The sequence below is a fragment of the Gallus gallus genome, chromosome 39 (assembly GCF_016699485.2).
Source record: "Gallus gallus isolate bGalGal1 chromosome 39, bGalGal1.mat.broiler.GRCg7b, whole genome shotgun sequence".
Classification (NCBI taxonomy): domain Eukaryota; kingdom Metazoa; phylum Chordata; class Aves; order Galliformes; family Phasianidae; genus Gallus; species Gallus gallus.
The window spans coordinates 144,752-168,200 of NC_052570.1; the positions used below are offsets into that span (position 1 = coordinate 144,752).

At 64.7% G+C, this 23,449-nt stretch overlaps 1 protein-coding gene across 1 annotated transcript in view; it reads right to left on the bottom strand.

Annotated features, from left to right (window-relative positions):
• Nucleotides 1-389: 389 nt before the first annotated feature.
• SPTBN2 (spectrin beta, non-erythrocytic 2) overlaps nucleotides 390-23,449 on the bottom strand; it is a 29,016-nt gene continuing 5,956 nt past the window's right edge. Inside the window, 35 exon segments of the mRNA XM_025145513.3 lie at nucleotides 390-839; nucleotides 960-1,002; nucleotides 1,258-1,431; nucleotides 1,775-1,989; nucleotides 2,099-2,174; nucleotides 2,503-2,568; nucleotides 2,570-2,655; nucleotides 3,115-3,311; nucleotides 3,410-3,494; nucleotides 3,949-4,087; nucleotides 4,489-4,733; nucleotides 5,734-6,108; nucleotides 6,661-6,865; nucleotides 7,714-7,844; nucleotides 8,482-8,727; nucleotides 8,844-8,933; nucleotides 9,493-9,717; nucleotides 10,397-10,660; nucleotides 11,299-11,445; nucleotides 11,837-11,927; nucleotides 12,241-12,443; nucleotides 12,927-13,683; nucleotides 14,172-14,309; nucleotides 14,652-15,522; nucleotides 16,209-16,362; nucleotides 16,913-17,215; nucleotides 17,627-17,785; nucleotides 18,155-18,272; nucleotides 18,500-18,690; nucleotides 19,216-19,328; nucleotides 19,971-20,086; nucleotides 20,302-20,382; nucleotides 20,831-20,922; nucleotides 21,253-21,426; nucleotides 22,215-22,366. Of these exon segments, the coding sequence (XP_025001281.2) occupies nucleotides 600-839; nucleotides 960-1,002; nucleotides 1,258-1,431; nucleotides 1,775-1,989; nucleotides 2,099-2,174; nucleotides 2,503-2,568; nucleotides 2,570-2,655; nucleotides 3,115-3,311; nucleotides 3,410-3,494; nucleotides 3,949-4,087; nucleotides 4,489-4,733; nucleotides 5,734-6,108; nucleotides 6,661-6,865; nucleotides 7,714-7,844; nucleotides 8,482-8,727; nucleotides 8,844-8,933; nucleotides 9,493-9,717; nucleotides 10,397-10,660; nucleotides 11,299-11,445; nucleotides 11,837-11,927; nucleotides 12,241-12,443; nucleotides 12,927-13,683; nucleotides 14,172-14,309; nucleotides 14,652-15,522; nucleotides 16,209-16,362; nucleotides 16,913-17,215; nucleotides 17,627-17,785; nucleotides 18,155-18,272; nucleotides 18,500-18,690; nucleotides 19,216-19,328; nucleotides 19,971-20,086; nucleotides 20,302-20,382; nucleotides 20,831-20,922; nucleotides 21,253-21,426; nucleotides 22,215-22,366 (6,962 nt within the window). The 3' untranslated portion in view covers nucleotides 390-599.

Here is a 23,449-nt window from a genome sequence, read left to right on the forward strand (position 1 = left end):
TCTCATCCCCCTCCTGCCCCATTCCTTCTCTTACATCTGTATCTCCATCCCTGTTCCCATCCCTATACTGTCCCCGTTTCCATCTCTGTCTTCATCCCATCCCTGTCCCATTTACATTCCTGTCCCATCCCCATCCCATCCTTTTCTTGTCTCATTTCTGTCCCCATCCCATCCCTGTCCCATCTCCATCCCATCCCTGTCCCATCTCCATCCCATTCATGTCCCATCTCCATCCCATTCCTGTCCCATCCCATCCCATCCCATCCCATCCCATCCCATCCCATCCCATCCCATCCCATCCCATCCCATTCCATTTCTGTCCCCATCCCATCCCATTTCTGTCCCCATCCCATCCCTATCCCCCCCCCCCCCCACTCACACTCGAGTCATTCTCTATAGCCACTTTATTTGGGGTTCAGCACAGCACTGTGGGGCCGCAGGGACATCATAGGGACCCCCAGCACGGGGCAGGAAGGCACAGCGGCTCGGGGCGGGGGGGGGGGACCCGCGCTGCCCCACCCGTGTCCCTCCATCAGCTCTGCAGGACCCCTCATTTTTATTACCCCCCTTCATTTTCTGTGCCCCCCCCACCCCCTCTCCTATTTGTTCTTCTTGAAGAAGCTGAAGCGCTTCTCCCTCTCCTTCTCCTTCCCCTCCCGGGCTCGCAGCGGGGGGGGGCCTTCGCCGTGGGGAGGGGGCACGGGGGGCATGCTCATCGCCCTCGTCATCCCTTTGCCCCCCCCCGGCACCAATCCCACTGCCGGCGGTCCCTCTCGTGGCCCCCCCGGCACCAGAGCGGCTGCGGCATGGATGACACGGAGCCACGCACTCATCTCTGCCTGTTGGGGGGGTTAAAGGAGGGGGGGGATGGGGAGGGGACACGTCAGAGCCCTCCGTGGGGCACTCGTGTCCCCCCCCTCCCCCCCCCAAAAAAAAGTGCCCCCATCCTCTGCTCTCACCTCATCCTTAGCCTGGAAGAGGTACTCCTTGCCGTCGCTCAGCCTGTGGGGAGGGATGTGGCATGGGACCCCCCCCGCACGTGCCCCCCCTCCCCGAACCCCCCAGTTCCTGCCAGCAGGGTGTAGACAGGGCTCAGCAGGTGCCCCCCACCCTATGTGACCCCCCCATTCCCCCCAGCAGGATGGGAATGGGGCTCAGCAGGCGCCCCCCCACCCTATGTGACCCCCCATTCCCCCCAGCAGGATAGGAACATGGCTCAGCAGGTGCCCCCCACCCTATGTGACCCCCCCCAGGTACCCCAGCTTGAAGACGTGTTTGCGCTTCTTGTAGTCGGTGGCGGGGTGGCAGTGGGCGCCGCGCAGGCAGGCGGGGGGCTCTCCGTGGTAGGGGGCCCCATGGCTGGCACTCTTGGCATCCTTGTAGACGCTCAGGTTGCCCCCCCGCAGCACGCAGTACACGCTCTGCCAGGACCTGGGGGGGGGAGGGGGGGGTTGAGGAGGTTGGAGGAGGGGTTTTGGGGGGGATAGGGGTGGTTTGGGGGGGGATATGGGGGGTTTTAGGGAGGGTGTGGTGATTTGGGGGGGGGATTTGGGGGTTTTGGGGGGGGATAGAAGGGGTTTGTTGGGAGGAATGTGTTTTAGGGGGGATATGGCAATTTGGGGGGGATATGGAGGGTTTTGGGGGGATATGTTGATTTGGGGGGGATTTTGGGGGAAAATATGGGGTTTTGGGGGGGGAGAATGTGGGGATTTGGGGGGAGGATATGGTCTTTTGGGGGGCATTTGGGTTTTTTTTGGGGGGGGGGGTTCCTCACCGGTTTGGGGCTTTCTTGCCCTGCGCCTCCATCTCGTGCTTCCGGCACAGCCCCCCTTCCAGGCTCTCTGGGGCCGGGGGGGCGCGGGGGGGCAGCGTGGCAGCGTGGGAGGGGTCGGGGGCCGGGACCCCCCCTCGGGGGCGGCCTCGGGGTGACCCCCCCGGGCTGGGACCCCTCTCCTGCGCCCCATTGGTCAGCGCTGGCCCCGATGGCACCTGTGGGGGAAGGGGGGGGGTGTTGGGGGGGACACAACTGTGGGTTCCCTGGGGGGGCCTGGGGGACACAGGCATAGTGTGGGGGCCCTAATTTGGGGGGGGGGCATACCTGAGGCGCAGCGCTGTCCGGGCAGATCCCATTGACTGCTGGCATCTCTGGGGGGTGGCTCTGCAGGGCCAGGGCCCTGGGGGGGGGGGTGGGGGGGCAGTGGTTTGGCACACCTCCATCGCTCCCCCAGGACTTTGTGCTGTCCCCAAATCCTCCTCTGCCCCCCAACCCCCCCCCCAAAAGCCTCGCCCCCCCCCCCAAAGGCCCCCCCATATCCCCCCCAATTTCCAATATCCCCTCCCTTATATCCACCCACCCCCCCACTTCCCTCATCCCCCCTTATTCTCCCCAATTTCTTCCTCATTTTCTCCCCCCGCCCCCATTTCCCACCCCCCCCCACCTACCCCAATTCCCCATTAATCCCCATTCTACCCCCCCCCCACTACCCCCCCCCCACCCCTCACCGCTGCGTTTCCCCTCCCCCCACCCCATTCTGAGCTCCAGGGGGCACAGTGGGGGGGACCCCCCCGGGCTCGGGCTGCTGGGGGGGGGGGTGTGGGGGGTCTCCTCTTCCTCGCCTCCTCCTCCTCGCGCCGCCGCCGCTCCTTCTCCTCCAGCTGCAATGGGGAGGGGGTTCATATGGGGTGGGGGGGGTTGGGTGGGAGAGCCTGGGGGTCCTTAACATGTGCCCCCCCCCCCTCAGCTCCCCCCTTTGTTCTTTTCCAGATGGAACACTGAGGACCCAGAGGCCATCAGCACTGCTCCCACCCCCAATAGGGGCTCTGGGGGGGTCCCTTCAACCCCCAATAGGGGCTCTGGGGGGGTCCCTTCAACCCCCATCACCGCAGTGGGGGGATCTGGATGTGGGTTCCCCCCCCCCCACCACTGTGAGCCTAACGTGGGGGCTCCAGGGGGGTCCTAACATGTGTCCCCCCTTTCTTCTCTTCCAGGTGGACCACTGAGGACCCGGCAGCCATCAGCACCGCTCCCACCCCCAACAGGGGCTCTGGGGGGGTCCCTTCACCCCCCATCACTGCAGTGGGGGGGTCTGTATGGGGAATCCCCCCCCCCCTCACCGTGGTGAGCCGTTCCAGCGCAGCAAAGCGCTCCTCCCAGGCGGCGGCCGCCTTCTGGAAGCCCTCGTGCCTTTTGATCAGGTTCTCCACCTCCGCCACGCTGCCTCCCAGCTCCGCCGAGCGCACGATGGGCTCCTGCGACACCAACCAGGCCTCGGCCATGCCGGCATCGCGCCCGAACATCAGCACCTCCAGCACTGGGGGGGGGGAAACGACACATATGGGGTGGTCTGGGGGCTTGGAGACCCCCCCCCCCAACCCCATGGGTGGGGGTGTGGTGGTGGTGGGCGCGCACCGATCTGCAGCCAGTCCATCTTCTCCTTCCAGCGGGCACCGATGTCCTGCCGGCGCTCACGGAGGTGGGAGAGCTGCTGCGAGATCTGGGGGGGAGGGGGGGTTGGGGTCAGGGGGGGTAGGGTGGGGTTGGGTGTGGGGTTTGGGGGGTGTGGGGATGTGGGGGGATGGGGATGTGGGGGGATGGGGATGTGGGGTATGGAGGTGTGGATATGGGGATGATGGAACATTGGGGTGGGGATATGGGGATATGGGGATGTGGGGGTGGGGATATGGGGACACGGGGATATGGAGTTATGGGGACATGGGGATAGGGGGATTTGGGGATTTGGGGATTTGGGGATATGGGAATATGGGGACATGGGGATATGGGAATATGGGAATATGGGAGTATGGGAGTATGAGGACAGATGGGATGGGGATGAAGGGATGGGATGTGGGGATGGGGATGAAGGGATGAGGACAGACGTGGGGCAGGGGATGTGGGGCGGGGGATGTGGGGCGGGGGATGTGGGGTGGGGGATGTGGGGCGGGGGGCACCTTCTCGGCAGCGTAGTGCCCCTTGTGCAGCAGCGCGGTGCCCATGGCCACGCAGGCGTCGAAGCTGTCGGCCCGCGCCTCCAGCTCAGCCCGGATGCTCTGGTGGTTCTTAATGACCAGATCGGCCGAGGAAACGTCCCTGCGCCCCACCGGGAGTTATGGGGCCACGCTCAGCCCGTATCCCAACCCCGCACCCCAACCCCACACCCCAACCCCGCATCCCAACCCTGCACCCCAACCCCGCACCTCACCCCCACATCCCAAACCCACATCCCAACCCCACACCCCAACCCCGCATCCCAACCCCACATCCCAGCCCTTCCTACCCCACATCCCCCCTCTCCACCCCATATCCCACCCCCACATCCCCCCTCACCCCACTTCCCCCCCCCCCACCCCCCACCCCCTCTACTCCATATCCCCTCCTCCACTCCCCATCCCACCCCCACATCGCCCCCTTCCACCCCAAATCCCCCCCACCCCACTTCCCCTCCTCCACCCCCATCCCACCCCCCCATCCCACCGCCCCCCTCCGCTCACCGCGGCCGCTCCTGGCCCTCGATCTGCAGGCGGACTCCGTCCATCCACAGCAGGAGGTCCCGCACGGCGCGGAGGAAGCGGAATTTCTCCACCGTGTCCAGCAGGAGGCGCTGCCGCTCCTGGCAGCTGCGCCGCAGTTCGGCCCACGCTTCGCTCACCGCCCGCTCGTGCCGGCGGATCTCGGCCGCCTTCTCGCCGGCGTACGCCTTCTCCAGCCGCGCCGCGTCCTCCTGCACCTGGCGGACCTGCAGCACCGCGCCTCATGTGAGCTTCGGGGACCCTTCTGCCCCGACTGAATCCCCTCTGTGAGCTTCGGGGACCCTTCTGCCCTGACTGAATCCCCTCTGTGAGCTTCGGGGACCCCTCTGCCCCGACTGAATCCCTTCTGTGAACTTCGAGGACCCTTCTGCCCCAACTGAATCCCTTCTGTGAGCTTCAGGGACCCTTCTGCCCTGACTGAATCCCCTCTGTGAGCTTCAGGGACCCTTCTGCCCCGACTGAATCCCTTCTGTGAACTTCGAGGACCCTTCTGCCCCAACTGAATCCCTTCTGTGAGCTTCGAGGACCCTTCTGCCCCGACTGAATCCCTTCTGTGAGCTTCAGGGACCCCTTCTACGACCTGTAAGGACCTTTCCAACCCAACTCAACCCCTTCTACAGCCTTTAAGGACCCTCCCAACCCCTCCCAACCCAACTCAACCCCCTCTACAGCCTTTAAGGACCCTCCCAACCCCTCCAACCCAACTCAGTCCCTTCTATGACCTGTAAGGACCCTCCCAACCCAACTCAACCCCTTCTACGACCTTTAAGGACCCTCTCTACCCAACTCAGTCCCTTCTATGACCTGTAAGGACCCTCCCAACCAATTCCAACCCAACTCAACCCCTTCTACGACCTGTAAGGCCCCTCTCAACCCAACTCAACCCCTTCTACAGCCTTTAAGGACCCTCCCAACCCAACTCAATCCCTTCTACGACCTGTAAGGCTCCTCTCAACCCAACTCAACCCCTTCTACGGCCTTTAAATACCCTCCCAACCCCTCTCAACCCAACTCAACCCCTTCTACGGCCTTTAAATACCCTCCCAACCCCTCTCAACCCAACTCAACCCCTTCTACAGCCTTTAAGGACTCTCCCAACCCAACTCAATCCCTTCTACAGCCTTTAAGGACCCTCCCAGCCCCTCCCACAACCCATCAGTCCCCTCACACCCCCCCAGCCCCCATCCCCCCCCGTCCCCGCAGGACCTGCGCGCTCAGCGCCTGGACGTCGCGCTCGTAGGCGTCGTGCATGCGCTGCATGGCCTCGGCCGTGTTCAGGTCTCTCCCCACCTCCCCCGGCAGCTGCTTCTGCTTCTCCTCCACCTGCGCCAGCGTCTCCCCGGCGTCGTGGAAGAAGCGCTGCAGCTCGTAGGAGGCCGCCAGCATTTGGGACCGGGTGTCCATCAGCTCCAGCAGGTCGGCCCAGGCCTCGTTCAGCCCGTCCTTCCACTCGGCCACCGTGGCGTTGTCCGGGTGCCCCGCCGAGATCAGAGCGGCCGCCTGAGCGTTGACGGCGTCCACGCGTTCCTGCCCGATGCTGCTCGTGTCCCTCGTGAACTCCCGGAACTTGTCCCGTAGCATCTGGGGGGGAGGGGGGGTTAGGGCTAGGGGGAGGGGGGGGGCAATGGGGGGGGAAGGGGAGAGAGGAAGGAGGGGGGAAATGAGGGAGAGGGAGGTGGGGGCGGTGATGTGGGAAGGAGGGGGAAATGGGGGCAGGGGGGGTGGGAGGGGGTGAGAAGGGGGGCAATGGGTGGATGGGGGGCAATGGGGGGGGAGGGGGGGTGGGGAGAGGAGGGGAGGAGAGGGCAATGGGGGATGGGGGTGGGTGGGGAAATGGGGGGAGGAGGGGGACGATGGGATGAAGAGGGGCTGTGGGGCAGTGTTGCTATGGGGCAGTGTCATGTCTCTATGGGGCAGCAGAGGGGCAGTGCATGGGGCAGTGCATGAGGCAGTGTCTCTATGGGGTGGCGTCACTATCGGGTAGTGCCGCTATGGGGCGGCGGTAGGGCAGTGTCTCTACGGAGCAGTGTCTCTATGGGACAGCATGGGGCAGTGTCGCTATGGGGCACGTCTGTGGGGCAGCAGTGGGGCAGTGTCCCTCTGGGGCAGTGTCGCTATGGGGCAGCGTCGCACCGTGACGTGCTCGTAGTCCTGCCCCATCTCGTGTGAGGCGGCCACCAGCTCCCTCTCCAGCAGCCACTGCTCCACGTCGTCCAGCTCCCTGCGCAGCTGCCACAGCCGCTGCTGCTCCTGCAGCCGCCCGCGCCGCTCCTCCCACAGCTCCCGCAGCGCCGCGTACAGCCGCGACAGCCGCGCCTGGCGCTGCCTCAGACGCTCCCTGAGCGACACAGAGGGTGGTGAGCGGGGCTCCCGTGGGACGCGGGGGGACCCATTGAAACCATGGGGCTCCCGTGGGACGCGGGGGGACCCATTGAAACCATGGGGCTCCCGTGGGACGCGGGGGGACCCATTGAAACCATGGGGCTCCCGTGGGACGCGGGGGGACCCATTGAAACCATGGGGCTCCCGTGGGACGCGGGGGGACCCATTGACGCCGTGGGGCTCCTGTGGGACGCGGGGGGACCCATTGAAACCATGGGGCTCCCGTGGGACGCGGGGGCACCCAATGATGCTCTGGGGCTCCCATGGGACACGGGGGGACCCAATGATGCTGTGGGGCTCCCGTGGGATGCGGGGGGACCCATTGAAACCATGGGGCTCCCATGGGACACGGGAGGACCCAATGATGCCGTGGGGTTCCCGTGGGACGTGGGGGGACCCAATCACGCCGTGGGGCTCCCATGGGACACGGGGGGACCCATTGGACACAGGGGGACCCAGTGACACTGTGGGGTTCCCATTGGACACAGGGGGACCATTGACACTGTGGGGCTTCCATTGGACATGGGGGAACCCATTGGACACAGGGGGACCCAATGACACTGTGGGGACCCATTGACACCATGGGGACCCATTGGACATGGGGGGGCCCAATGACACTGTGGGGTTCCCATTGGACACAGGGGGACCCATTGACGTGGTGGGGACCCATTGAACCCATGGGGCACCCATTGAACCCGCGGGGAACCCATTGACACCATGGGGAACTCATCATCCCCATGAGGCACCCCATTGTCCCCACAGGACCCCCCCCATTGTCCCCACAGACCCCCCCTGCCCCCCCACCTCTCGGGGTGCCCCCCAGCTGCCAGCTCCCTGCTCTGCTCCGCCAGCAGCTGCACGCAGCGCCCGAAGTCCCGCAGCGACGCCTCCAAGCTCAGGTGCTTCTTGAGCTGCGCCTGCGCGCTCAGCTCGTCCTGGGGGGCAGAATGGGGGGGTGAATGTGGGAGGTAAAATGGGGGGCGGGGGGGGTGAGGGTATGGGGGTGATATGGGGTGGGATGTGGGGTGGGATGGGGGGATGTGGGGGTATGGAGGGGGGATGGGGCAAGGGGATGGGGGTGTGGGGGTGGGATGGGGGGATGTGGGGTAGGATGTGGGGAGATGGGGTCAGGGGGTGGGGGTTGGATGGGGGAGGTGGGGTAAGATGTGGGGGGTGGGGTAGGGATGCAACTCAGGGATGCCATACAGGGATGCAGTGAAGGGATGCAATGAAGGGATGCAGTAAAAGAATGCCATACAGGGATGCAATGAAGGGATGCAGTGAAGGGATGCAGTGAAGGGATGCAGTGAAGGGATGCAGTGAAGGGATGCAGTAAAAGGATGCCATACAGGGATGCAATGAAGGGATGCAGTGAAGGGATGCAGTAAAAGGATGCCATACAGGGATGCAATGAAGGGATGCAGTGAAGGGATGCAGTGAAGGGATGCAGTGAAGGGATGCAGTGAAGGGATGCCATACAGGGATGCAATGCAGGGATGCAATGCAGGGATGCAGCGCAGGGATGCAATGCAGGGATGCAACTCAGGGCTGCGATGCAGCTCTGCGTGGCACCTTGGCCTTCTCGTGTGCCATCATGTGCAGCTCCTGCTCCCCCATCCACGCTTCGGCCTCGGCGGCGTCGCAGTAGAAGAGCTGTGCTGCGTGGGCGCTCTCCAAGCGCTGTCGCCGCAGCTCGGCCTGCAGCCGCAGCTCCTTCCAGGCATCCCGCAGCTCCTGCAGCCGCCCGCCCGCCTCCCCGCGCCGCCCCAGCAGCTCCTCCACCCGCGGCTCGTGGCCCTGCAGCTCCTTCTGCAGCGTCTGTGGAGGGGAGGGGGGGTTAGGAGACCCCCATACGGGGGTTGGGAAGGATATGGAGACCCCCGCTGGGGGGTTGGGGGGTGGGACCCCCACCTGCAGCCCCCCCCCGGACCCACCTGGTTCTTCTTAATGAGGAGCTGCACTGAGGGAAGGTCCTTGCCGTGGTCGGTGGAGACGGCCATGGGGCGGCGCTCCTTCACCCATAGCTGTGGGGACAATGTGGGGTGTGGGGTTGGGTTGGAAAGGTCCTTGAAGGGCATAGAGTGAGCTGGGTTGGGTTGGAAGGCTCCTTGAAGGTCATAGAACCATGGGTTGGGTTTGTTTGGAAGGGTCCTTGAAGGTCACAGAATGGGTTGGGTTGGGTTGGAAGGGTCCTTGAAGGTCATAGAATGGGTTGGGTTGGGTTGGAAGGGTCCTTGAAGGTCATAGAATGGGTTGGGTTGGGTTGGAAGGGTCCTTGAAGGTTGTAGACTGGGTTGGGTTGGGTTGGAAGGGCCTTTGAAGATAATAGAATGGGTTGGGTTGGAAGAGCCCTTGAAGGTCCCAAAATGAGTTGGGTTGGAAGGGTCCTTGAAGGCCATAGAATGGGTTGGGTTGGAAGGGTCCTTGAAGGTCACAAAATGAGTTGGGTTGGGTTGGAAGGGCCCTTGAAGGTCATAGGATGGGTTGAGTTGGGTTGGAAGGGTCCTTGCAGCTCAAAGGCCGACAGAAGCGGTTCGGCCGCCCCTTCCCGTCCCCCCGTCCCCCCCCCCGCCCCCCACTCACGATCTCGTCCTGCAGGTGGCGCTGGAATTGCTGCTCCTCCTTGGAGGCCATCAGGCGGCGCCGCCGCTCCCGCAGGGGCTCCCGCAGCGCCTCGAACTGCTCCTGCACCGCCCGCACCTCCGCCCGCAGCGCCGCCGCGCCGCCCCCCGCCCCGCTCAGCGCCTCTCCCTGCGCCCGCAGCGCCTCCACCTCCTTCTCCCGCAGCGCCGTCTGCGTCTCCAGCAGCTGTGGGGGCACCGTGAGCTCGGGGGGAAGGGGGGGGGGCTGAGCCATTGCCCCCTCCCCACCCCCACCCATGGGTGCCCCCATCCCCAACGCACCACCACAGCCCCGGTCACCCCACTCCTCTGCCCCCCATCCCTTGCGCAGCAGCTGTGAGTTTGGGGGGTGGGGGGAGCTGAGCCATTGCCCTCTCCCCATCCCCACCCATGGGTGCCCCCCAGCGCCCCCCATCCCCATTCACCCCACCCCTATGCACTCCCATCCCAGTGCCTTCCCACGACCCCCCCCCCACCCCCTGCACCTCCCCCTCAGCCCCCCACTCCACATCCCCCTCCCCACCCCCCCCCCACCCCCCTTTGCCCCCCCACCTCGACACCCCTCACACCCCCCTCCACCCCCCATTTCCCCTCACCCCCTTTGCCCCCCCGACACCCCTCATACCCCTTTCCACCCCCCCACCCCCATCTCCCCTCACCCCTTTGCCCCCTCACCTTCACACCCCTCACACCCTCCTCCACCCCCCCCCCACGACCCACCCATCTCCCCCACCCCCTTTGCCCTCCATCCCCCTTTTCCCCCCCCCACCTCCACACCCCTCACACCCCCCACCCATCCCCCCACGCCCTCCCCCACTCCCTTCGCATCCCCCCCCTTTCCCCGCCCTCCCCCTTCCCCCCCCCACCTGCTGTTTCTGCAGCAGCCGATTCACCCCGCTCAGATCCTTGCCGTACTCCTCGGATCTCAGCTGCTCCCCCACGGCTCCGAGCCACCCCCGCAGCTCGGCGCAGCTCCTCCCGCACAGCTCCGCCCTGCTGGCGTCCAGCAGCCGCCCCGCTTTGCTCCTCGCCGCGCCCTCCAACTCGGCCCAAAGCCGCCTCAGCGCGCCCAGCTGCTCCGTCAGCACCGCGGACAGCTCCGGCTGCGACTCCGACAGCCGCTGTCCCTCCTGGGGGGGGAATGGGGGGCAACGCTGCTGATATGGGGCGGGATGGGGGGGGTGGGAGCTGCTTCTATGGGGTGGGGGCTCCTTCTATTTGGTGGGGGCCCCTTTCATGCGGTGGGGGCCATTCCATGGGGCGGGAGCCCCTTCTATGGGGTGGGAGCCATTCCATGGGGCAGGAGCCCCTTCTGTAGAGTGGGAGTCACTTCTATGGGGTGGGAGCCCTTGCTGTGGAATGGGAGTAATTCCATGGGGTGGGAGACCCTTCTATGAGGTGGGAGGTCCTTCTATGGGGTGGGGGCCATTCCATGGGGCAGGAGCCCCTTCTGTAGGGTGGGAGTCTCTTCTATGTGGTGGGAGCCCTTGCTGTGGGATGGGAGTAATTCCATGGGGTGGGAGTCCCTTCTACGAGGTGGGAGGTCCTTCTATGGGGTGGGGGCCATTCCATGGGGCAGGAGCCCCTTCTGTAGGGTGGGAGTCTCTTCTATGGGGTGGGAGCCCTTGCTGTGGGATGGGAGCTATTCCATGGGATGGGAGCCCCTTCTATGGGGTGGGAGGTCCTTCTATGGGGCGGGGGCCATTCCATGGGTTGGGAGCCCCCCCTGTGGGCTGTGCCCCCATTCTCCGGGCTGTTCCCCCCCCACCTGGTCCATCTTGTCCAGCCACCCCCTGCTGCAGGCCAGCTCTGCGCTGAAGGCCTCGTGCTTCTGCCAGGTGCTGTGCAGGTCGTGGGCCTCCTCGTAGGAGACGTCCTGCACCGCCAGCAGCTTCTCGCTCAGCCACTGCTTCAGCTGCGGCCGGGGGCAGCGGGGGGTCACAGCGGGGTCACAGCCACAGCCCATACCCACCCCGTACCCACACCCCATAGCACACCCCATACCTACCCCATACCTGCACCCCATCCTTTGTCCCCATCCCATACTGTGTCCCCGTGCCCCCATTTCCATTCCCATCCCGTGGCCCCACCCCACATCTTCATCCCGTATCACATCCCCACCCCATCCCACATCCCCATACTGTGTCCCCATATCACATTTCCACCCCCCCCATACCATCCCGTGTCCCATTCCATCCCCCCCCCCCATTTCCATCCCATTCCATGCCCCCACCCCACTCCGTGCCCCCACCCCCCATCCCATCCCATCCCACCCCACGCCTCCATCCCGCTGTGCCCCCCCCCACCTCCTGCCCGTCCTGCAGGAACTGCTGCAGCTCCCCGTTGTTCCTCAGCTTCCCCAGCAGCTCCTGGGCTGCCTCGCGGTTCCTGCGGTACCTGCGGGGGGTGGGGGGTGGTCGTGGGGATCTCCTCAGCCCTGGGGGGTCCCTTCAGCCCCTATGGGGGTGGTCCTGGGGGTCCCCTTTCCCCTGGGGGCCCTCTCAGCCCCTATGGGGTGACCCCGGGAGTCCCCTCAACCCCGGGCGGTCCTCTCAGCCCCTATGGGGGTCCCCTTTTCCCTGTGGGTCCCCTCAGTCCCTGTGGGGGTGGTCCCGGGGGTCCCCTCACCCCCTCATGGATGGTCTCAGGACTCCCCCCACCCACCGGGGGTTCCTCCTCTGTCCCCCCCCACCCCCCCACAGACACACACCTCCTCTCCACCTCCTCCACGGTCTCCCTGATTTTAGCAGCATGGGGGCCGCCCTCGGCCACCAATTTGTGCCCGGCGGCCACCAAAGCCTGCAGGCGGTCGCTGCCGGCCTCCATGGTGGCCATGAAGTCCTCGTGCTTTTTGATGGCCGCCTGGGCGCCCTGCAGGCTGCTGGGCAGCTCCGTGTGCGACAGCACGAACTCCTGGGGGGGGAGAAAGGGGAGGGAGGGGACAGGAAGGGTCGCCATCCCCGCCACTGTGCCCCACTGCCACCCCCAACACTACCCCAATACCACCACCATTCCCATCCCCCAGTTCAACTCCCACCATCCCAATACTGCCACTACTGTCCCCCAATCCCACCTCTACTGTCCCAATCCCACCCTAATCCCACCCCTACTGTCCCAATCCCACCCCTACTGTCCCAATCCCACCCTAATCTCACCCCTATTGTCCCAATCCCACCCCTACTGTCCACCAATCCCACCCCTACTGTCCCAATCCCACCCTAATCCCACCCCTACTGTCCCAATCCCACCCCTACTGTCCTAATCCCACCCCTACTGTCCACCAATCCCACCCCTACTGCCCTAATCCCACCCCTACTGTCCCCCAATCCTACCCCTACTGTCCCCCAATCCCACCCCTCCTGTCATGTCCCCCCTCCCCCATCCCCAAAGCCCCACCTGTGTGCTCAGCACGCCCTCCACCTGCTTGGAGTCCCTCAGGAACACCTGGAATCCCAAGGCGTGGGACAGCACCTGCTGTCTGTTCTCCCACATCCTCCCCAGCTCCTCCCAGCCCGTATCCAAGGCCTCCAGTCTCCTCAGCAGGAACAGATGCTGCGCGTCCGTCTGTCCCCGCGTCACCTCCCGCCCCACCGCCCTGGCGCTGCGGTAATCGTCCCCGTAGTGCTCGATCTCCTTCCCGATGCTCTCATGCTGCCTCAGCAGCGCTTCGGCTTCACCCAACGTTGCCGGCACGTCCTCGGAAGCCACGGCCGTCTGCGTGCGGCTCAGCCAGCCTTGCAAGGAGGACAGATCCCTCAGGAAGCCCTGCAGTTTGCTGGCCTCCCCCAGGGACTCCTCGCGGCGCCGCAGGCAGAGGCACAGCTCGTCCCACAGCGCCTCGATGGCCGTCAGCCTTTGGGAGATGGCGGCCTCCTGCTCCGGGTGCTCGGATGAGAGCTTCTCCTTTTCCTGCCGTAAGTCGCACAGTTTGCCCTGGATGGCGTCCAGGTCGCGTTCCACGCCGGATAGTTTGCACTGCAAGGCCATCACGCCGGCCAGGTCGTTGGCGAGGCCTTGGGTGGACTCGATGATTTTGGTTTTCTCTTTCATCCACGCCGTGGTTTCGTTGCATTCCAGGTAGAAGTTCTGGATGTTGAGAGCGGAGCTCAACTCGTCCTTCTTCCGGTCGGCCAAAGAGCGGAACCGCTCCCAGCTGCATGGGGGGGAGAGGGGGTGTGGCGGTGAGGGGGGGACGGAGCCTGGAGCTGAGCTCGGGGGGGGGAAGGACTGATGGATGGAGCGGGGTGGGCCTTAGGGGTCACAGAATGGGGTGGGGGGTTGGAGGAGTCCTTAGAGATCATGGAATGGGGTGGGGGGGGTTGGAAGGGTCTTTACAGACCAAAAATCTATGAAATGGGTTGGGTTGGTTTCAGTTAAGTTGGGTTGGGTTGACTTGGGTTGAGTTGGGTTGGGTTGGGTTAAACTGAGTTGGGTTGGGTTGGATTAGATTGGGTTAAGTTGTGTGGAGTTAGGTTGAGTTGTGTGGAGTCGGGTTGCCGAGGACGTTCAATATCGTAGAGCCACAGAATGACTTTGAAGCCATTCCCCTTCTGCTCTCCGTCCCCTTCCACTCTCCTGCCTCCACCCATGGTGAGGTTTCCCAGAGCCACCCCCCCCCCCCAAGCCCACCCGGGGCCCCACCTGGCGTTGAGCTGCTCTCGTGTGGCGCGGATGCTCTCCTGGTTGCGCTGATCGGATGCCAGCAGTTGGTCGGCGACGCGGTTGACGGCAGCCACACGGGACGCCATGTTGTTCATCTCCGGCTCCAGCGTCTCGAAGCTGCAGACACAGAGACCACGGTGAGGGGTGGGGCACCAAAAGGGGGATGTGACGGGGGGGTGGGTTGGGTTGGGTTGGATGGAGCTGGGTTGGGTTTAACTGAGTTGGGTTGGGTTTGATTGATTCGGGTTGGGTTGTGTTGGGTTGTGTTGGGTTGGACTGCAACGAAATGGGTTGCATTGAGTTGGGTTGGGTTGGGGCGTGTTGGGTTGGGTTTAATTGGGTTCAATTGGATTGAATTGGGTTTAATTGGGTTGTGTGGGGTTGCGTTGGGTTTAATTGGGTTTCACTGGGCTGCGTTGGGTCTAATGGGCTTTAATTAGCCGTGTGCCCTCGTCTCACCGCTGCTGCACCACCTCCAGGTCCTCCAGCTTCTCGGGCACCAGCAGCGCCTGCAGCCACTGCTCCTTCTCCCCCACCCACAGCCCGCAGGCGTCGGCCTCGCTGCGCATGGTGTAGAGGGTGAGCGCGTCCTGCAGCTCCGTCCGCCTCCTCTCCGTCTGCTCCCACAGCTCCCGGTAGCGCCGCTCCAACGCCGGCAGCCGCCCGGCCACGCCGGCCACGTCGGCAAAGCCCTCCGGCAGAGCCCCGAGCTGCTCCCGCAGCGCCGCGATGGCCGGTTGGTGCCCCTTCACCTCCTCCTGCACCTCGCGGTGCTGCCGAGCCAGGCTGCGAGTGGAAAACTCGTCGTGGCCCAACTCGGGGCTGCCGGCCAGGCGCAGCGCGTCCTCCAGCCAGCCCTCCACGTCGGCAGCCTCGGCTTGGAACTGGAAGAGCGCGGCCGCGTCCCGCAGGCGCCGCTCGCGTTCCTCCGCCAGCTCCCCCAGCGCCCTCCAGCGCTCCTCCAGCTCCCGCAGGCGGTCGCCCACCCGCTGGGCTCCTGCGTGCCCCTGGCCCACCAAAGCCCGGCCTTCGGCCAACGCCTGTTGCAATGGCCCGGCTCGGCCGCTCAGCTCGTGCCGGAAGGCGGCGTGTTGGCTCAGGAGGCGCAGCGAGCTGGTCAGGTCTCGGCCGACGTCCTCGGAGGAGAGGAGCCTCTCCTGCTCCCGCATCCAGGCCTCCTCCTCTCCCACGTCCCAGAAGAACTTCCAGAAGCGCCGCGATTCCTCCAGCCTGGCGCGGCGTTGGGCCGCCAGCTCCGTCAGCTGCCGGTAGCGCTGCTCCAGCCTCGCCACGCGCTCACGAACCAACTCTGGATCGCAGGGTTTGTAGCCTATGGCAGGGAGATGGCGTTGGGGTGGGTTACGGTGGGGGGGGGAGTTTGGGGGGGTCGTAGAATGGGGTGGGGTGGGTCGGAAGGGTCCTTGAAGGTCATAAAGTGGGTTGGGTTCAGTTGGCAGGGTCCTTGAAGGTCATAGAATGGGGTGGAGTGGGTTGGAAGGGTCCTTGAAAGTCATAAAGTGGGTTGGGTTCAGTTGGCAGGGTCCTTGAAGGTCACAAAATGGGTTGCAGTGGGTTGGAATGGTCCTTGAAGGTCATAAAGGGGGTTGGGTTCAGTTGGGAGGGTCCTTGAAGGTCATAAAATGGGGTGGAGTGGGTTGGAAGGGTCCTTGAAGGTCATAGAGTGGGTTGGATGGGGTTGGAAGGGTCCTTGAAGGTCACAGAATGGGTTGGATGGGGTTGGAAGGGTCCTTGAAGGTCACAGAATGGGTTGTGGTGGGTTGGAAGGGTTCTTGAAGGTCATTGAGAGGATTGGGTAAGGGTTGGAAAGGTCCTTGAAAATCATAGCATAGATTGGGATGGGTCGGAAGGGTCCTTGAAGATCATAGAGTGGGTTGGGTTGCAAAGATCCTTGAAGGTCACAGAATAGGTTGGCTTAGAAAAGTTCTCGGACAATAAAATGAGCTGCCCCCTGATGCCCCCCCAGAGCCCCCCCAGAGCCCCCCAGGCCACGCTCACCCTCTGTGGGTCGGGCGAAGCGCTGCGCCGCACTGCTCACCGCCCGCACGCGCTCCGCCTGCGCCGCAATGTCGGCCTCCACCAACGCGTGCAGCTGCAGCAGCTCATCCACGGCCTGCAGGTGCTTCCCCAGCTCCTGCGACTGCAGCCGGGCCTGAGGGAACCCACAGAGCCCATCAGAGCCGGGCGGCAGAACCGGAACCGGCGACAGCCGGAACCAACGCTGGGAGCCGCCATTGGGAACCGACACCACAACCACCATTGAGGGCCAACGCCACAACCAACACCAACACCCAGAACCACCACTAGAACCACCACTGGAACCAACACCACAACCAACACCAACACCCAGAACCACCATTGGGAACCATCACTGGAACCAACAACACAACCAACACCACAACCAACACCAACACCCAGAACCACCACTGGAACCAACGCCCCCCTCTATCTCCTCCATCACCCCGTCCTCCCCCCCAGTCCCATCCCCCCCCCCCCTCACCTCCACCCCCCCCAGTCGCCCTCCACCCCCACCCACCTCCATCCCCCCATCCCCCCCCACCTCCATCTTCTCCATCCCCCCCATCCTCCACCTCCATCCCCCCCATCCCCACCTCCATCCCCTCCCAATCCCCACCATCCCCCCCCATACCCCATCCCCCCCCCACCCCTTGTACCCCCCCCATCCCCCCACCCCCACCCACCTCCATCTCCTCCATCCACCCTGCCAGGTGCTGCAGATCCCTCAGCACTCCCTGCAGCTCCACATGCAGCAGCAGCCTCTCTCTCCTCTCCTCCACCGACCTCCTCAGGATGTCCCACAGCCTCCCCACGTTCTTCCTCCTCTCCATCACCCTCCTCACGTCGTGGTACCGCTCGGCTTCCAGCTCCTCGGCCGCGGCGCTCACCGCCTCCACACGCCCTCTGTAGGCCGCCATGTCGGTCTCCATGGCCTCGTGCTTCCGCACCGCTGCCTCCACCGCCGCCACGTCAGAGCCAAAGTTGTCCTGGGGGGGATTTGGGGGGGCGGGGGGACAAGGATGGCACCGGGATGGGCGTTGGGGGTCCCGTATCCCCATAGCAGGGACACCGATGGTACTGGGGTGGGTTATGGGGGGACTGGGATGGGTTGTGGGCGTCTGGGGGTATCATGATGGGTTATGGGGGTACCATAATAGGTTATGGGGGCAGTGGGATGGGTTATGGGGGTCTGGGGGTATCATGATGGGTTATGAGGATGCTGGGATGGGTTATGGGGGGACTGGGGGTACCATGAAGGGTTATGGGAGCAGTGTCCCCATAGCACTAACATCGATGGCATTGGGGTGGCTTATGGGGGGACTGCCCCATAGCTCTGCCCCATATCACTGCCCCACATCGCCGCTCCCCAGCTCTCCCCCCCCCCCCCCCCCCCCCACCTGTGCCACGAGGCGCTGGTTGTCGCTCAGCCAGCTCTCCCTCATGGCCGCCTTCCTTTCGAATCGCGCTGCCAGCCGCTCCAACCTCTCCTGCCGGATCAGCTCCGCCCGCAGCGCCACCTCGCGGCCGTGCTCGGCTTTCTCCAGGCGCTCCCAGGCCTGCGGGGGGCGGGGGGGGACACACAGATACGGGGTGATGGGGTGATTGTGGGGATATTGGGTGGTGGGGTTGTGGGGTGATTATGGGGTGATCAGGCGATTATGGGGTGATGGGATTGTAGGGTTGTGGCATGATGGGGATGTGGGGTTATGGGATTATGGGGATGCAGGATGATGGGGTTATGGGCACGTGGGGGCATGGGAATATGGGCAACAATGGGGACACTGCATCTTTGAGTTTCTCTATAGGTCTCTATGGAAATATTAGGTCCCTATGAGTCTCCATGCGTCTCTGTAGATCCCTATGGACCTGCGTAGGTCTCTGTGGGTCCCTCTGAGTCGCTATGGGTCCTTGTGGGGCAGACGCACCCGGTTGATGTCGGCCAGCAGCGCTCCGTCGCGCGGCACGAACACCTTCTGGTTGTTGGAGCGCATTCGGCTCTGAATGGTGAACAGCAGCACCTCCAGGTGACCCTTCTCGGTGAACCTGGGGGAGAGAAAGCACTGTATGGCACCGTGTGGCACCACTACGGCACTGCGTGCCACTGCTGTGGCACCGCAGGGCACCAACATGGCACCGTATGGCACTGAGGTGGTCCCAGTATGGCCACAGTATGGCACCAACACAGCCCCACACCATGCCACACCACCCCACTCTGCCCCACACAACCCCACAGCACCCCATAGCGTCCCACATCTCCCCATAGCGCTCACTTGGGGGGTTTCTCCACAGTGCGGTAGGTGTTGAAGGCCTGCAGTTGGCTCTGCACCCCGCTCAGCCCCATAGATCCCCACTGGCGCTCATTGAGTGCCATCACGGTGCGGTCGATCCACCCCAGCAGCTCCGCCGCCATCGCCTCATAGCGCTGCACCAAACGCTCCGCCGCCAGCGCCGCCTCCAGCACCTGCAACGGACCGCATCAGCACCACGGACAGTACCAGATCAGCACCATGGTCAGCACCACAACCAGCACCACGGACAGCACCAAAATCAGCACCGCGACCAGCAGCACAATCAGCACCACGGTCAGCTCCGCATCAGCACCACGGGCAGCGCCCGCTGCGGCCGTCCATCCTTTTCTTTCCATCCATCCATCCGTCTGTCTGTCCAACCAACCACACATCCATCCATCCTTCCATCCTTCTGGCTGTCCGTCCTTCCATCCATCCACCCATCCACTCATCCATTCATCCTTCTGTCCGTCCTTCCATGCATCCATCTGTCCATCATTCCTTCCATCCTTCTGTTCTTCCACCCATCCACCCTCTTTCCATCCACCTTTCCATCTGTCTGCCCTTCTATCCATCCATCCATCCATCCATGTATCCTTCTGTCCTTCCATCCATCCATCCACCCATCCCTCCCTCCTTCCCTCCCTCCCCCCCCTCCCCCCTCAGTGGCCCTCTGTCCGTCCGTCCGTCCGTCCCACCTTCCCGATGCGTTTCCCCTCCACGGCCAACGCTTTCATTTTGGAGAAGTAGTGGTACAGTGTGGCCACGTATGTCATCACCGAGCGCTCGTCGGGCTGCTCCACGTTCACATCTGTGCCGCGGCGTCAGTGGGGTGGAACCCCCCCCAAAACCACCCCCCAGGACCCCAAAAATCCCCTCAGGACCCCCCCGGAACTCCCTGAATTCTCCAGGACATCCCAGAACCCCTCCAGAACCCCCAAGACCCCCTCAGGACTCCCCACATCCTCCCCTGTACCCCAAGAGCCCCCCCAGAACCCTCCCAGGCCCTCCCAGACCCCACCAAACCCCCCCAAGGACGTCCCCGGACCGCTTCAGGACCGCCCTGAACTCCCAGACCCCACAGAACCCCCTCAGAATCCCCCAAAATAACCCCCAAGGACCCCCAGACCTCCCCAAAGCCCCCAGACGACCCCCCTCCAAACCCGCAGACCTCACAGAACCTTCCCAACCCCCCCAGGACCACCTCAAGACCCCCAGAATCTTCCCAGACCCCCTCAGGAACCTCCCTGAACTTCCAAACCCCCCAGAATCCCCCCCAGGATCCGCCATGAAGCCCCCAAACTCCTCCATCCCCCCCATAACCCCCTCCATAACCCCCCCCCTGGACTCCCCAAACCCCTTCATCCCCTCCCCAGAACCCCCCCCAAGGGCCCCCCCCAGAGCCCCCCCTGGGACCCCATTGGACCCCCCCGCCCCCCTCCAGACCCCTCACCCTCAGGGTCCAGCAGTTTGGTCAGCCCCAGTTCTCTCTCAGCCACATTGAAGGCGCTCTGCAGGTTGTAGTGCGCGTTGCAGCGCCGCAGCGCCTCCATGTCCACCAGGTCCGGCCTGCAGCGCCCCACAGTCACCACTGCGCCCCATAGGGACTCCACTGCGCCCCATAGGGACCTCACTGCGCCCCATAGTGATGTCACTGTGCCCCATAGGGATGTCATCGTGCCCCATAAGGACCTTGCTGTGCCCCATAGGGATGTCATCGTGCCCCATAGGGACCTCGCTGTGCCGCCCCCACCCCCCTCCCCCCACCCCCCCCCGGTGCCCACCGGTGTTTGTGGATGATGGCGTTGAAGGCCATCCCGTCCCTCCAGCTCGTGGTGAAGTTGTGCACGTTGACGTTGGGGTACCTGCAGTGCACGGCTCAGAGCACCGGACCCCCCCGGGACCCCCCCAGGACCCCCACGACACCCCCAAGACCCTCCCCGGACCCCACATTATGCACCAGGAGCCCCCCAGGACCCTCCAGGACACCCACGACAAACCCATGACTGCCAGGACCCACCCAAGACCCCCAGGACCTCCCATTACCCACCAAGAACCCCCCAGGACCCCACATTATAGCCCAGGACCCTCAGGACCTCCCCCCGGACCCCCATGACAAACCCAGGACCCCCAAGAACTTCTCAGCTCCCCCTCCTCCCCCCTTCCCCCCCAGGACCACCAGGACTCCCCAAGACCCCCATGACAAACCCAGGACCCTCCAGCACTCCCCAGGACCTCCAGGACCCCCCCAGGATCCCCCTGAAACCCCCTTCAGACCCCAAGAGCGCCCCCCAGGACCCCCCCAGTGCCCACCCCGCTGTCTTCATCTGACACCACAGCAGCAGCGCATCCTTGGCTGACTTCTTCTCCTTGTTGTCCTCCGTCTCCACGCTGATGTCCTGAATCTGGGGGGGGAAGGGGGAGGGTGAGACCCCCGGGGAGGGCTCAGGACCCCCCCTATGATCAGTGTGAGACCCCCACAATGGACTCAGGTCTTCCCAATGGGCTCTGGGACCTCCACGGTGGGCTCTGGGACCCTGAAGGTGGGGTTGAGACCCCCATGGTCTGTGTGAGACCCCCCAGGTGGGCTCTGGGACCCCCAAGGTGAGGGTGGGACCTCCATGATGGGCTCTGGGACCCCCGGGGTGGGGTTGAGACCCCCAGGGTGGGCTCTGGGACCCCCGGGGTGGGGTTGAGACCCCAAGGGTGGGCTCTGGGACCCCCGGGGTGGGCACCTGGAAGCGGAGGATGATGGTCCAGACGAGGCCCAGCGTAAGGCGGTGGTTTCCATCCACGATGTCGTGGGAGCCGACGTTCTCCAAATGGACGCGCTGCTCCTTTAAGAACTGCAGCGCTTTGTCCACGTTCTCCAGGCAGTGGATCCGCATCCGGCCCTTGGTGGGCTTCGGCTGGGGGGGGGGGGGCGTCAAATTGGGGGGGGGAGGCAGATTGCGGGGGGGTCCTGAGGGTCATGGGGTGGTCTGGGGGTCATGGGGAGGAAGGCAAATGGGGGGGGAGGAAATTGGGGGGGGTCTTGGGGGTCCTGCGGTGGTCTGGGGATCGTGGGGGGGGGTGTCAAACTGGGGGGGGGGGTCTTGGGGGTCACTGGGATGAGGTTGGGTTGGGGGGGAGGCAAATTGGGGGAGGTTCTTGGGGGTCCTGGGGTGGTCTGGGGGTCATGAGGGGGTGGGGGGGGGGGCAAATTGGGGGGGAGGCAAATTGGAGGGAGTCTGGGGGTCCCTGGGATGGGGTTGGGTTGGGGGCAAACTGGGGGGGGTCTGAGGGTGGGCTTGGGTCTCAGGGTGGGGGTCCCAGGATAGGAGTCCCATTGGGATCCAGGGGTGAGGGTCCCACTGGGGGGGGGTCCCAGTAGGGGGCACCCTGAGTTGGGGATCCCAGACTGGGGGTCCCGTGGTGGAGACTTAAGGGTGGGGGTCCCAGGGTTGGATTCCCAGTGGGGGCCCCGTGGTAGGGGGGGGTCCTGTGGGGGGGGGGTTCTCAGGGTGGGGGTCCCAGGGTTGGATTCCCAATGTAGGTCCCATGGGGGGGGGCTTAGGGTGGGGGTACCGGGGGGGGGGGGGGTCTCAGGATAGGAATCCCATTGGGATCCAGGGGTGAGGATTCCCAGTGGGGGCCCCACGGGGGGGGCGGGGGGGTTCCCGTGGTGGGGGGGGTCCCGGGGGGGTCTCTCTCTCACCAGCGCCTCCCCCGACAGCACCTCGAGCAGCCGCAGCAGCATTCGGCCGTCGCGGAGGTCGCAGTAGAGGTCGGCCATGCGGGCGGTGCTGCGCGCCAGGTGGGAGTTCACCCATTTGGTGAAGGTCTTCTTCTGCACCGCCTCCCTCTCGTCTGGGAAAGGGGGGGGGGGTAAAATGAGACCCCTCCCCCCGTGTTGTCAGACCCCCCCCAGCGTGGGGGTGCGGGGGGAGGGAGCCCTTACCCACCTGTGGGGTGCACACAGCACAGCTCACAGCCTGGGGGGGCTCCCCCACCTCGTGCCCCCCCCGGCACTAAGCCCCTCCCCCCCAGACCACCCCAATACCAAACCCCCGCCCCCCCCCCAGGGCCCCCTAAGCCACCCAATAGCCCCCCTCAACACTGAACCCCCCCCAGAACCCCCTAAGAGCCCCCCAGTACCCAACCCATCCCCCAGGACCCCCCCCAAAAGCCCCCCCACAACACCAAGCCCCCCCCAGACCCCTCTGAACCCCCCCACAATACCCAACTCCCCTCCAGACCCCCCTAAGCCCCCCCCCATCCCCAAGCCCCCCTCCGTGGCCCCCCAAAAGCACCCCCAGACCCCAAAGACCCCCCCCCAGAGCCCCCCTAACACTGAGAAACCTCCCCCCAGACCCTTCTAACCCCCCCCAAGTATCCAATCCCCCCCTGGCCCCGCTAACCCCCCCACAACACTGAGACCCCCCCCCAGACCTCCCTAAGCCCCCCCAGTACCCAACCGCCCCCCCAGAACCCCTCACAACACTGAGACCCCCCGCTCAGACACCTCTAAACCCCCCCAGACCCCCCTCAACCCCCCCCAACACTGACGACCCCCCCCCAGACCCTTTTAACTCCCCCCCAACACCTACAGCCCCCCCCAAAATATCACCTCCCCCCCAAACACACACATATGGGGGGGGGGGGCGGCCCTGTACTGACTGTGCCTGGCACCAACCCTGGATTAACACTAAGAGGATTTGGGGCTGGGGGGGCAGCTTTGTTTAAGGAGGGGGGCTTCGTGGGGGTGGGGGGGAATGGGGAGGGCTTTGGGGGGGGTCTTTGTTGTGGGGGGGGGTCTTTGGGGTGGGTTTGGGGAGGGCTTTGGGGTGGGGGGGAGTTTAGAGGGGTCTGGGGGAGGTCACGGTGTTGGGGGGGGGCTTAAGGGGCCTGGGGGGGGGGGTATTGGAGGGGATCTTTGGGGGGTCTGGGGGG